Source organism: Typha angustifolia, chromosome 3 (assembly GCF_048772165.1).
Source record: "Typha angustifolia cultivar Huaian chromosome 3, ASM4877216v1, whole genome shotgun sequence".
Lineage (NCBI taxonomy): Eukaryota > Viridiplantae > Streptophyta > Magnoliopsida > Poales > Typhaceae > Typha > Typha angustifolia.
The window spans coordinates 141,956-154,410 of NC_133241.1; the positions used below are offsets into that span (position 1 = coordinate 141,956).

Consider the following 12,455-nt stretch of genomic DNA (forward strand, 5'->3'; position numbering starts at 1 on the left):
TGGATGCAGAAAGGCATCTACAATTAATAATCATAGATAACGTACTCAATAAATATATGTTAAGGTTGTTGGTAACCCCACATATTATTCCTCCAACTCTGGTTAAAACCTTATAAAAATACGTACTAGTGCTTTGATAGTAAAAATAGAACATCCCTATCAGAAGAAGAGAAAAGAGAGAAGAAATTATAGGGTAGATATTAGAACATTCGAAATATGCTGGCTTTGGGGAGAAGAGGATATGACAACTGTGGCCCCACCAGTTGTCCGTTAAATTCAGCGCCGGGGGACACGGATTCGGCGTCCCGGGCCCCACCTCCTACACGTGCCAGTTGACTACTCCCCCCCTCTCCTCCTGCCAACCTCCCACGTGCCCCTGCAAATTCACCCTCCAGTTCACTCACTTTGCCCGTCACAATCGGCCGGATTCGGGCTGAAGTTTGGACCCTAATCCACAATTCCGGATTGCTCACCTTCGATTACCACTCGCTTTCGCTTTGATTGCCGTCAAGACCACACCATCTTCCGATGCTTTCCTGCTTAAAAAAATATAATTAAGGAATCATAAAGAGAGAGAAAGAGAGAGCGAGTCAACAGGAGTCAACAGTAACCTCCCCCTTTATATGTCACTGCCTCACCATCCCCAAATCAACACACATAAGGAAGTTACTCCAATTCTCTAGCACTTTTAATTAATTCGAGATCCCAGATCTGAGAGGACAAGAATGGGCACCGATGGCATCGTCCCCGAGACGGAGCTAGCCGGAGGCGTCCCCTTCAGCGGCCCGCTCAGCGGACCCCTCAGCAAGCGCGGCGGCAGCCGGAAGAGCGCCCGGTTCAACGTCCCAGAATCTTCCTCCTCCTCCGCCGCCTCCGCGAAGTCAGCATCCTTCGCCGAGGACTACGTCGAGATCACGCTCGACGTGCGCGACGACTCGGTGGCGGTGCACAGCGTGAAAGCGGCCGGTGACGAGGATCCCGAGGTGACTCTGCTCGGGCGGAAGCTCGAGAAGCGATCCGCGTCGTTCGGGTCGTCGCTGATCCGGCAGGTCTCGCAGGAGCTGCGGCGGTTCGCCTCCTTCTCGAAGCGCCCCGCTCCCGGCCACTTCGATCGGTCGAAGTCGGCGGCGGCGCACGCGCTTAAGGGCCTCAAGTTCATCGCCAAGACCGACGGCGGCGCAGGATGGGCCGCCGTCGATGAGCGCTTCGACGAGCTCGCCGTCGACGGCGCCCTCCACCGCTCTCTATTCGGCCAGTGCATTGGTATAATTACTATCCATCGAACTGATTTAACTTAACGTTAAATTGTGAATAATTGAAGGGACTCTTTTGATAAATTGGGGGAAATGGTGATAGGGATGAAGGGATCGAACGAATTCGCCAGTGAGCTGTTTGATGCATTGGCGAGGAAGAGAAATATAACCGTTGATTCGATCACCAAGGCGGAGCTGCGAGAATTCTGGGATCAGATCTCGGACCAGAGTTTCGACTCCAGGCTTCAGACATTTTTTGACATGTAATTAATTAGTACTCTTCTTAATTTCGCTTTACTCAGTCTGCAGGTTCGTAGCAATTCCGTCATTAGAGATCTCAGTTGCTGATAGCTGTTAATGCATTCATTACTACGCAGGGTGGACAAGAACGCCGATGGAAGGATAACCGAAGAGGAAGTCAAAGAGGTAAATTAACTAGGAAGTAGCGTTACCTTCCGAGTAAATTTAGAGATTATTCTACTCGTAGGTACGAGTCAGAATTTCCGATTCACTTGTTCATTAGTAACCTTTGCCATTCCACATTGAAGGAAGTAATTACTAACCTTTTGGTTGGGTGGTTGGTTAATTTAACCAGATCATCTCTATGAGCGCCTCGGCCAACAAACTCTCCAATATCCAGGAGCAAGCGGAGGAGTACGCTCGACTCATCATGGAGGAACTAGACCCCAGTAACGTCGGCTATATTGAGGTTATTAATTAATTGCTCGAATGAAATCTAACTAGTGAAGTTCTTAATAAGGGATGGTAAACAATTTATCCTCGAATAATTTTTCAGATATACAACTTGGAGATGCTTTTGCTGCAAGGCCCGAGCCAGTCGGTGCGAGGCGGGACTACCAACAGCCAGAAACTAAGCCGAATGCTGAGCCAGAAGCTAAGGCCAACAGAGGAACCCAACCCAATCCGTCGCTGGTGCCAGAAAGCCAACTACTTCTTAGAGGACAACTGGAAGAGGGTATGGGTGATGGCCTTATGGGTCAGCATCTGCGCCGGCCTCTTCGCGTTCAAATTCATCCAGTACCGCAAACGCGCCGTCTTCCACATCATGGGCTACTGCGTGTGCACCGCCAAGGGCGCCGCCGAGACCTTAAAATTCAACATGGCCTTAATCCTCTTCCCCGTTTGCCGCAACACCATCACTTGGATCCGTAGCAAGACCAAGCTCGGCTATGTCGTCCCTTTCGACGACAACCTCAACTTCCACAAGGTAATTGCGGTTGGGATCGCCATCGGGGTCGGGTTACACGCAGGCTCCCACTTGACCTGCGACTTCCCGCGGCTGTTGCATGCGTCTGACCAGGCTTACGAGCCCATGAAGCCATTCTTTGGAGATGCGAGGCCGAACAATTACTGGTGGTTCGTTAAAGGGACGGAGGGGTGGACGGGAGTCGTGATGGTGGTGTTGATGGCTATCGCTTTCACGTTGGCCACCCCATGGTTTAGGCGTGGTCGCCTCAACCTCCCCAAGCCCCTGAACCGGCTCACTGGGTTCAACGCTTTTTGGTACTCGCACCACCTCTTCGTCATCGTTTACGTCCTCCTCGTTATCCATGGCATCTTCCTTTACCTCTCCCATAAGTGGTACAAGAAAACGGTAATTAATTAGCCATTAAGACCAACCAAGTTGATCATTAGTAATTATTTTCAGGGGGCTTTCTGTCATTTACTTGATTACTTCTTTTTTTTCTCTCTGTGTCTTTATCGGCAGACGTGGATGTATTTAGCGGCACCGATGATCCTGTACACGAGCGAACGGTTGACAAGGGCTCTGCGGTCGAGCGTGAGTCCGGTTAAGATCCTCAAGGTGGCCTTGTATCCTGGTAACGTGTTGTCCCTCCACGTGTCCCGGCCACCGGGTTTCAAGTACAAGAGCGGGCAGTATATGTTCGTCAATTGTGCTGCCGTCTCTCCCTTCCAATGGTAATTTAAAAGATCCATATCAGAGTTACCAATTAGCGAGAGCTTGGCATATTGGTTAATATATAGTCGTTAACTTTTACATACAATATTAGGCACCCATTCTCCATCACCTCCGCGCCTCAGGACGACTACCTGAGTGTCCATATAAGGACACTGGGCGACTGGACCCGACAGCTTAAAGTGGTTTTCTCCGAGGTAATTTGAACATAAAATATGATGATTCAATCTCCTAGCTTTATGAGTATTTAACTAACAACCTTTTTCTATTTGTTGTTATTTGGGTTAATTTGACTAGGTGTGTCAGCCACCTCCGGAGGGTAAAAGCGGCCTTCTGAGAGCCGATTACAATGGAGACGGGACCAGCTCCAACCCAAGGTAACAAGTCGTTACGAATCACTCTTGTCTCTCTCTCTCTCTCTCGTCTGCACATTACTGCACATAAAACCATGGGTTAGTAAAAAAAGGACCGTTGCATGTGCGTCTCCACCGGACCACCACGCGTACAAAATACTTCAATTCGTAATTATATTATGTATCAAGCTTGAAAAGGTCATCATCATTTGCGGGCATGCCCATTTCTTAACGCAACTTGATAAACACGTGACTTAAATATGTTCGATGATGGTGGATTAATTAATTAATAGTAATGCCGCTCATTAGGTAACCCTATATGTCTTAAAGCATGAGTTGATAATATTTCTAATCATCCACCACGCACTTGCATATAATGAATGATCTACGCAGCTTCCCACGTGTTCTCATCGATGGGCCCTACGGCGCCCCGGCGCAGGACTACAAGCAATACGAGGTAGTGCTCCTCGTCGGTCTCGGCATCGGCGCCACCCCCTTCATCTCCATCCTCAAGGACATCATCAACAACATCAAGCAAATCGAGGCAGACGGAGAAGAAGATCTTGAATCCGGAACCGATGAATCCAGTAACAACATTAATGTGCACAGGAGGGGTACTACTACTGGAACTAGCTCGTCGTTCAGGACCCGACGTGCTTACTTCTACTGGGTGACACGTGAGCAGGGCTCGTTCGAGTGGTTCCGAGGGGTGATGAACGAGGTGGCGGAGAACGACAAGAAGGGCGTGATCGAGCTGCACAACCATTGCACCAGTGTTTACGAGGAAGGGGACGCCAGATCAGCACTGATCGCAATGCTGCAGTCACTCAATCACGTAAAGCACGGGGTGGACGTCGTCTCGGGTACGCGGGTCAAGTCACACTTCGGCCGCCCCAATTGGCGCAGCGTCTACAAGCGCATCGCCCTCAACCATCGCGACCAACGCATTGGTACGTACTTCCCATTCACCTACTACTCCACATATTTGCATAAAACACCCTGCAATTTTTTTTTTACCATCTCACTCCTGAAAGGCGGAAGGCTACGTACGAATTACGATGTGAAAACATCTGTGTCTGAATTGAAAAAATCGTTCCAACATGTCAAAAATTTGTAACCTAGCTACACAATATTCTTATCATAGGATACCCATTATTTTCTCCATTTTGTCATTTTATCGCTTCATTGGGGGGCCACCACTTTTGGCCCTCATCAAAGTGATATATTCCCAAAGTTGCGAGCGCGTAGTGGTCGTTAAAAGTCTCACGCCCCCAGATTTGCGTAGGCCCTCTTGCTTACGTTTTAGATGTGGGACCATTTAAGGCATCCAAAGCCGACTACTCCCTCAGATTCAATGGAAGCAATTAATGAATCAAGAAAATATCCAAACTTTAGAATAGGCGAGGCTTCGGGGATATGAGAGTTAACTCATCGTTTAATCTCATCGTTGCATGTGTCAAATAATGCCAAATATTTGCATGTCGCTGTCTTAATATAGTATTGACTATTTATACTTCTTTTGAATAATTTTAACCTCATAGGTTACTAGTTTAGTGGTTCTTGAAATTATTGCAAGCTCCTAAATTTGTTCAACAGTGCGCTTGTACCAGAACGGCGTGCTTATCTTTTTAGTCATGCACGCGGGACCCAAATACTGGATGGCATGGCATCCCACTGTGTCTGTGGTGCACTATTTGATGCTGTAATGAATTGGCAACATACTATAAGTCTATAAGTTGACTTTAAAACTAAATCATTTTGGGGGGAGACCCATTAACCATTCTATCTTAGATTAGTGTCACTTATGATCGTTAAACTTACGTTTCTTTTTCTCAATTTCGCAGGAGTATTCTACTGCGGAGATCCACTGAAGATGAGTGATCTGCGTGATCTGGCTAAGGACTTCTCTAGGAAGACCACTACCAAGTTCGAATTCCACAAGGAGAACTTCTAGTATCTAAAATATCCACTCCCCTAGTCTAGACCACCAGTGGTCCAGTGGGCATATGTGTGTGTTACTTCTTGTACAGCTCACCTCATCCTATATTTTTATTAAATTAGTATTTTGCTCCCCTTCAATTCGTACTGACCATGAGAGATACTGTTGCTTGACGAGGAGAAGAAATCAAAGCTTTTAATTTAGAAGAGCCAACAACCACTTCATCAAGCGAAGACTAACATAGAATCTAACCCAGAAGGGTTGTATTCTGCTTCGTTTTCTTCTCTTTCTCTCTCCTCATTTATACTTCTCTAAATTATTGCTAGTATTCAGTTGTGATTTGTGTAGTAAACAAGTAGAGTCTACCCTACGTTGTATGTTGTGTCAAAATAAACGTGCTAGGCTGCAAGGCTTACTGTGCACTGTAATAATTATTCGTTTTGCTTTTCTATTCTGATTCGATTTCTCTTTCTCTTTATAGGTTTATAAATCACTTTCAATTAAGGATATTATCATGGCCATCACCATTACTTTCTGTCTAACAGGGGCATTAAACCTATGGATGATAAAAAAAAATGACGAGGTAGCTGAAAGCTTGTCCTGCAATAGCTCAAAAATTGCGGTCTAAGGTCACACCTTGGTAGTTGTGGTCCTATGAGTCTCTAATCAGTAGTTGCAGTACTCGTAGTATTCTAGACATGATGACATAACCTCTAAGAGCTTCTTCTTTTTTTTTTTTTTTTTTTTTTCTATAATCCGGATGCCTAATCCATGAATAGGGCTCCTTTATTCTTTAACCATACGCCGCCCACTGAATGAAACAATATTTTAGTGCCAATCATAGAGAAACCAACTAAACTAGAGGACCCAACTAGAGCCCAGTTGTTATTAACTGGCAAACATTCATATCCACGATGAATGGTCAATTAAAATCATATCCACATGTAGTGCATCTCAATCTTTCACAGCCTGACGCACAAATAATCTCATGCAATCACTTCAAGTGGGAGTTTGGTCCAACAGACTCATCCATCAGTAGCAGGCAAAACTCTTTCGATTATGAAAGCGCATAGAAAGGAACTACGGTTGAATGCGACTTCGGCAATGCCCTGCCAATAGATTCTTTAATCTAACTCCTATGCAGTAAAATATATTCACTCTGAAGAATGTGTCACACACTACAAACAGTCTCATTGCAAAAGGCTCCTGCAAATTTTGGTGAGGGCAAGATGTATTAAACCTTACATTAATTATGTGAGAGTCTTTATATATGGCGAAGGCATAGTTGGGACGACAATCTCTGACCAGGGTTCCAGATTCCAGTATTACATTAGCAGACAGGAATTTATATAATCCTGTCGAACAACTAAAGAAGAGCTGATGTCAAGAAAAGATGTAGAATCAATAATGTAAATAGAGGTAAACGGTAGGAAGTAGCTTTGGGAAAGAGAAAATGACTGATCATCAACAGTAATTTTGTACAACCTTTGGCATTAACAATTTTCCATCAATTCACTTTTTAACACCACTTTTTACGTGAAAAATAGTACTTAGGAGTAATCAAGCCACAATCTGATGAGATTTCCATCTGTAGAACTCTCAGGATGACATCAATGCCACAGTTAATTATATATTTGAATGGTCAGCAGAGAGATATTTCATCAACTCAGAGCCCACCACTATTACCAACTTATGACAAGCCAAGGTAGCTTGTCTTGCACAGTATTGTGGGTTCAGCCTTCGTCTCAGAAGGACAAATAATGAACACGACGTGTCATCGACTAACTGCAGCTTTAACCAACCCATTCACTAACTCCGACAGTTGACCAAATCCTTCAAGAATTAACATTTACCTCTGCTTTCTTTTTAATCTCTGGAAGTCAGGTTTCAATGGCTGACTCAAATTTGATTTGAAAGGCACCAGTGGCTTCTTCATCTGCCCACCGATGATACTACTGGAGACTGTCGGCGAACAAGTCTCTTGTTTCTGTTGCTTTGGTGTTTCCAGCCTTTCCAGAATTCTCGAGGTTTTCTCATCTAAATGTCCAGACTGAGTCAACACTTCCGAACTCTGAAGTCTGGATTTGGAAATGCAGGAAGTTGTATAGCTATCATTCATTTCATCGATAATGAGAAGTTGCTCCCACTCTTCTGTAACACTAGAAGAGTTCTTCTCCTCTTTAGTTTGGTTAGTCCACTGCTCTTCTATAAAACCTTGGGTTGATGATGGCTGCTTTAGAATGGAAGAATTGAGGTAATCAGGATCACTCTGTTTAGGACTTCTAAGATGGGATGGAGGGATCGATCTGCAAATCAGAATTTTCTGACGATTAGCTGATAGGTCTTCTGAGGGTAAGGTATAACACTTTGATGATGGATGTTATCACGATTAAAAACTCAGTTTGGTAAGCCAGGATGCTCTGGTTTCAAGTTCAAGCAACAACGCGTCAACTTAAATTTGATACTCTAGTTCCTTCACAGTCATCATTCCTCTGAAAGACTCCATAGATTGAACTTGCAAAATGGAAAAGAGAGCTAAAGCTGTCAGTTACCCAAATTGCAGACTCTCCTTCACCAACCAGTTTAGTTTTGAATGGAAATCTCTTTCATGCTGGAGAGGGTTGTAGTCTCTTAGGTCAATCTGAAAAGACAGATATCAAAGCAAGCAGATGAAAACATGAAAGTTAATCAGAATTAGCTTTAAACTGAACTCCGAGTAATCAAGTTTTATACATTATCAACTAAACAGCGGATAATTTTTCTAGATTGTGAAACATTATGACTTTTGATATCTAATCACCAATCTAAATGAGTCATGCAAAATGTATTGCCTTGCCATAAAGGAGAATGTACCTTTAATAAAGCGGCTTGAATGGAGTTGTTGATCTCCTCAGGTACAGTTAAGTTGCACTGTAGATTAATATCAGGAATGGGCAAGATTTCTTCACAGCCAGCAAGCCTCTATATACATCTTCGTGTAAGTGACTATTAAGTGCAAGCAACATAGACAACAGGCACTAATTTCCCTCTTAAGTTCTATCTAGCTTCTAAAAGATGATAATTACCTGAATTATAATAGGTATTAGGAAAGAATTATATAACCACAGCCAGGTGTATGTAATTTGACACAAAACAATTAGAGATTTATATTTTTCTTGATGAATTAGAGATTTATATTTTTCTTGATGAATCAGAGATTTATATTAAAGCATAAAAATGATCAGGTCCACATTACCTTGTTATTGTACAAAATAACATAAAAAGTAATCTAGTGAAGCTATAAATACCCTCAGAAGCATTGCTCCCTTTTCTGAAGGTTGAAGAACATAATAACATCGTAAGGTTCCATCTCTCATCGTCTCTGTGTTACATGCTGATGAACATACAAGTCCCTGATCTAGATGGAAAAGAGCTCTACATAGCCCATGAAACACTGCATTACATACCCAACACAGATATATTAGCAAGTCGCAGAGCTACATCAAAGCTGAAATATAAAAACCTCACATTGGATATTCAGATCAGACTGGTTATTTTTATCCAAGGAAGCTTCAATATCACGACAGTATGGAGTTACCACATAGGATGTCCCCAGTATCACGCCTGTTGCAGCAATAAGATTTAGATTACTTGGGAAGACTAGGTGTCTCCTTGTAGGTCAATTATAACATTCATAGAAGCAAGAAATGATTGTTCCATCCCTAAATTATTCCCTGTACTATTCCTCATCTCAAGTTACACAGTAAGGGGGCCAACTGAACCCATTTTCTGGGGTATCTGTCATTGTAATGTTTGTCAATGTATTATATATGCAAAAGGAAACAGAAACAATATGAGAACTCTTGCATTTCAAAATATAATACCTGTTGGAGAATTTCAGTAGATGCACTTTGGTTCACTAATTACGTGATTAGTCTGGACTATGATATCTCCTCTCTAATTTACCATTATTAATAAGCACGTACCTTCATTTAGAGTGGCCAAGTTGGTGCGCTCAATTACATCAAAATTTATGGGTGCAGAGATGTATTGGAGATTTGAGCCACCTTCAAAAGAGGGCAGAAACAAGATTGTTTGTTCTCCAACCTTTACTGCATTCTCGATGATCTCAGAAGCACCTAGCTCAAGGCAAGTGAGAGGACAGCAGCTCTTTGTCTTATTTGTTATTGTGATATCGATAGGACGGCCATGGCACCTGCAAGTCTATTAAATATACTAAATAATATCATAAGTTTTAAAGGAGCTATTACATGTGAAGCTATCCTCGTAACTCATTCCCAAATAGAATAATTTAAACCTTCACAGTAAGTAGCTACAATTTACAATGTTCACTCAACACCACTAACAGTTGCTTTATATAGCTATGAGACAATTAACACCGAAGTATGCCACCAGTGAGTTCAAAAGTAATGCAGACCAATATAGTCAGATTGCTAGACATTCCAACTTAAACGCATTAGTTTTAGGTGTTCTGCTGTGTGGACCTTTTCCATGTAAGAGCTGTATAAAACTATAAATAAATTAAAATGCCAAATTGATGTTGCCAACTATATTACCTGACATGATACAAAACCATCAACAATCTGGTTAGACGAAGCGAACAAGTTGCAAGAAATTTGATCAACAGAACCTAGAATGGCATATTTGAAGAGAAAGACGGCTCGCAGTGGCTCTTCTATGTCATTCTTTACCTCTTCTAACCATCTCTTAACTAGCCCGTACAATACAGACGGCTCTGCAATTTCAGATATTCTTTTAGCTCAGAAATAATTCAGATGAGCAAAAAACATTTTCATACCATGTTTCTTCAAAGAAATGTATCCTAATTTCTTTGTATAAATCCAGATGTATCTCAGGAAGCATCTAGATAATTTCAAACTCATGACTCCAGGAACACTTTGTACTTAAAGTAAAGTTTTGAAAAACATCTGTTTGACACCTAACAAGCTTAACGCAATTACATAACAAAATAAAATTCAGGGTACAAAGAATTCGTGCTCCATAGATTCTTCAGAAAACATAATGAACAAAATTGCAGCTACCAGTATTGAGTCAAAAGACTCAAAACCCAATTTCCTAATCAGTGGTATATATTACTTAACTATAAATGTTTTAGGTGACTCTTTACCTGAAATGAGATTTACTTACCAGGAATATAGCTCTGGATAACACAATTTTCTAGGTCACCGATATGGTTAATAAATTTACTGAGCTTCTCAGAAGTGCCATTGCATATCTTTCCCTCTGCTGATTCCAATATTAAAAACTCCACTGTGACACATTGTTCTGCTGCATTCTGTTGTGACAGAATAGGCCAGAACCATGTTAGCAAATGCAGGCATAAACCAGAGCAACAAGATCGTAAACAACAAAAAATATGTTTATGGTTAAAATTCATACCATAAGAGATCTACGTAAAGCTTCAGCATTCATACACACAGACAGAGAGATGACAATCAATTTCTTTGAGACATCATCGCTGCCCCAAGAATATAATGCTTCGTTACTAAACAGGTCCTTCAGTGGCACCTCTGCAGGCAGGCACACAAAGTTATCAATTAAACTACAACTTTCGTGCATTAGATTTTACTTTTAGTCATTCAGAACTATCTTTTGGTTGACCAGCGCAATATTTCAATATTTTTTTCATTTTATTTTTTAAAAAATATTTCTTTGCATTTGGGAAGAAGGGTAAGAGATATTTACCTAGATCATCATATGTGATATGCATGGAATCTCGCAGATCTGGCTGAAAGCTGTCTAAAGGCAAGTTATTGACAGCATGATGAAAATCTCGGAGACTGAATCTTTGCGAACTGGGTCTATATGCAATCTTGAGCTGTGACAAAACTTATTTCATGATCAGTAATATTAACAAAGGGAATTATAAAAACATAAATACACAGGAAACAGATAAATGAACTCCGCTGACTTCAAATTTTAACTTCTAACATGTCAAAATCAACAAGAAACCGAAAGGAATCCGGCTACTTGAAGTAAACAAAGTTAGCAATGTAAGTTGAGAGTAAGGTATTTTGCTAACAAAATTAGTAGTTAAAAAACCGGCGATTTAATTATCTATGGCATCCCGAAACCCTAACTCTTGTTACCCGAGTTGGAATTAGGAAGAGGAAAAGAAGAGAGAAGTGGATGAGGGAAGCAAGAAAAGCCGACCTCGGGAGAAGAGGAAGCGCCTCTGGCCCTGTCGATGTAGCACAACCCTAAACGATCCCGGAGTAAAGGGATCGCATCCTTGGATCGCTCCCTCTCCCCTCTCTCACGAGACACCACGTAGAGATTCGCGAGCTGTAGCAAACACTGGCCACAGAGAAGAAGAATCAAAAGAAAAGCATCTCCGTCCAACGAGATCCTTTATAAGAATTGCACTACAAGATCCTGATCGAGAGAGAGAGAGAGAGAGAGAGATCAAGCTGACCTGCTTGAGATCACCGAGGATTGAAGAGGGTATCCTTCGGAGATCGAGCAAGAAGCAGAGCAGCGTCATATCACTCTTGGAACGGACGAAGGAAGGAGCTTCAAGTCCTCGAGTCGACTCGAATTTTGGCGGGCACTTTTCCCTTCAGCGTTATTATTGCATTTAAAGGATACGTCATAATTCATACATTGGTGGAGGGATTTTTGCATTTAGCACCTTGTTCCCTCACATTTATCCCTGAATTTTGAATAAGAACACAACATGAGAAAGGTCAAAGGTGGCTTTAGAGATTTTTAAAATTGCAAAGATCAAATTAAATTATTCACGATGTAAATTGCAACAAACAAGTAAGACAAGGTGTGAAATGAAAAATCCCCATAATTTTAATTTTAATTTTAATATATTAAGTTAAAGAAGGGCCCTGCCTCAGTCCCTCAGTGAGGATGTCCGAAATCAGATCCAGATCCACACCACATAATCTTGTATAATAATTCAGAACTTCCACGAATCTGCATATGTCCACGGGCTCACAAGA

General features: G+C 42.1%; 2 protein-coding genes across 2 annotated transcripts; one reads left to right on the forward strand and one right to left on the reverse strand.

Moving 5' to 3' along the window:
• Positions 1 to 554: 554 nt before the first annotated feature.
• Positions 555 to 5,935, forward strand: LOC140780179 (respiratory burst oxidase homolog protein C-like). Its single transcript, XM_073125578.1, has 10 exons — positions 555 to 1,263; positions 1,357 to 1,516; positions 1,631 to 1,679; positions 1,849 to 1,962; positions 2,050 to 2,868; positions 2,983 to 3,194; positions 3,287 to 3,389; positions 3,490 to 3,569; positions 3,939 to 4,495; positions 5,390 to 5,935. The coding sequence occupies exons 1-10, from the start codon at positions 726 to 728 to the stop codon at positions 5,497 to 5,499; spliced, it is 2,742 nt and encodes a 913-aa protein (XP_072981679.1). The 5' UTR covers positions 555 to 725; the 3' UTR covers positions 5,500 to 5,935.
• Positions 5,936 to 6,901: 966 nt separating this feature from the next.
• On the reverse strand, positions 6,902 to 12,128 carry LOC140758053 (uncharacterized). Its single transcript, XM_073094054.1, has 12 exons — positions 11,921 to 12,128; positions 11,659 to 11,802; positions 11,191 to 11,323; positions 10,885 to 11,015; positions 10,633 to 10,780; positions 10,041 to 10,219; positions 9,450 to 9,687; positions 8,992 to 9,087; positions 8,772 to 8,917; positions 8,338 to 8,445; positions 8,037 to 8,125; positions 6,902 to 7,790 (listed from the first exon to the last, which is right to left on the reverse strand). The coding sequence occupies exons 1-12, from the start codon at positions 11,987 to 11,989 to the stop codon at positions 7,334 to 7,336; spliced, it is 1,938 nt and encodes a 645-aa protein (XP_072950155.1). The 5' UTR covers positions 11,990 to 12,128; the 3' UTR covers positions 6,902 to 7,333.
• Between the last annotated feature and the right edge of the window lie 327 nt (positions 12,129 to 12,455).

Bases quoted from the DNA above. Each gene is read 5' to 3' on its own strand.
- LOC140780179 (XM_073125578.1), top strand. From the start codon at position 726: ATGGGCACCGATGGCATCGTCCCCGAGACGGAGCTAGCCGGAGGCGTC. The intron at 1,264-1,356 runs GTATAATTACTA...AAATGGTGATAG, and splicing joins TCTATTCGGCCAGTGCATTG to GGATGAAGGGATCGAACGAA. The intron at 2,869-2,982 runs GTAATTAATTAG...CTTTATCGGCAG, and splicing joins ATAAGTGGTACAAGAAAACG to ACGTGGATGTATTTAGCGGC.
- LOC140758053 (XM_073094054.1), bottom strand. From the start codon at position 11,989: ATGACGCTGCTCTGCTTCTTGCTCGATCTCCGAAGGATACCCTCTTCA. The intron at 8,918-8,991 runs GTGAGGTTTTTA...TATGTAATGCAG, and splicing joins GTCTGATCTGAATATCCAAT to TGTTTCATGGGCTATGTAGA. The intron at 7,791-8,036 runs GTAACTGACAGC...TCTGATTTGCAG, and splicing joins AAGGAGAGTCTGCAATTTGG to ATCGATCCCTCCATCCCATC.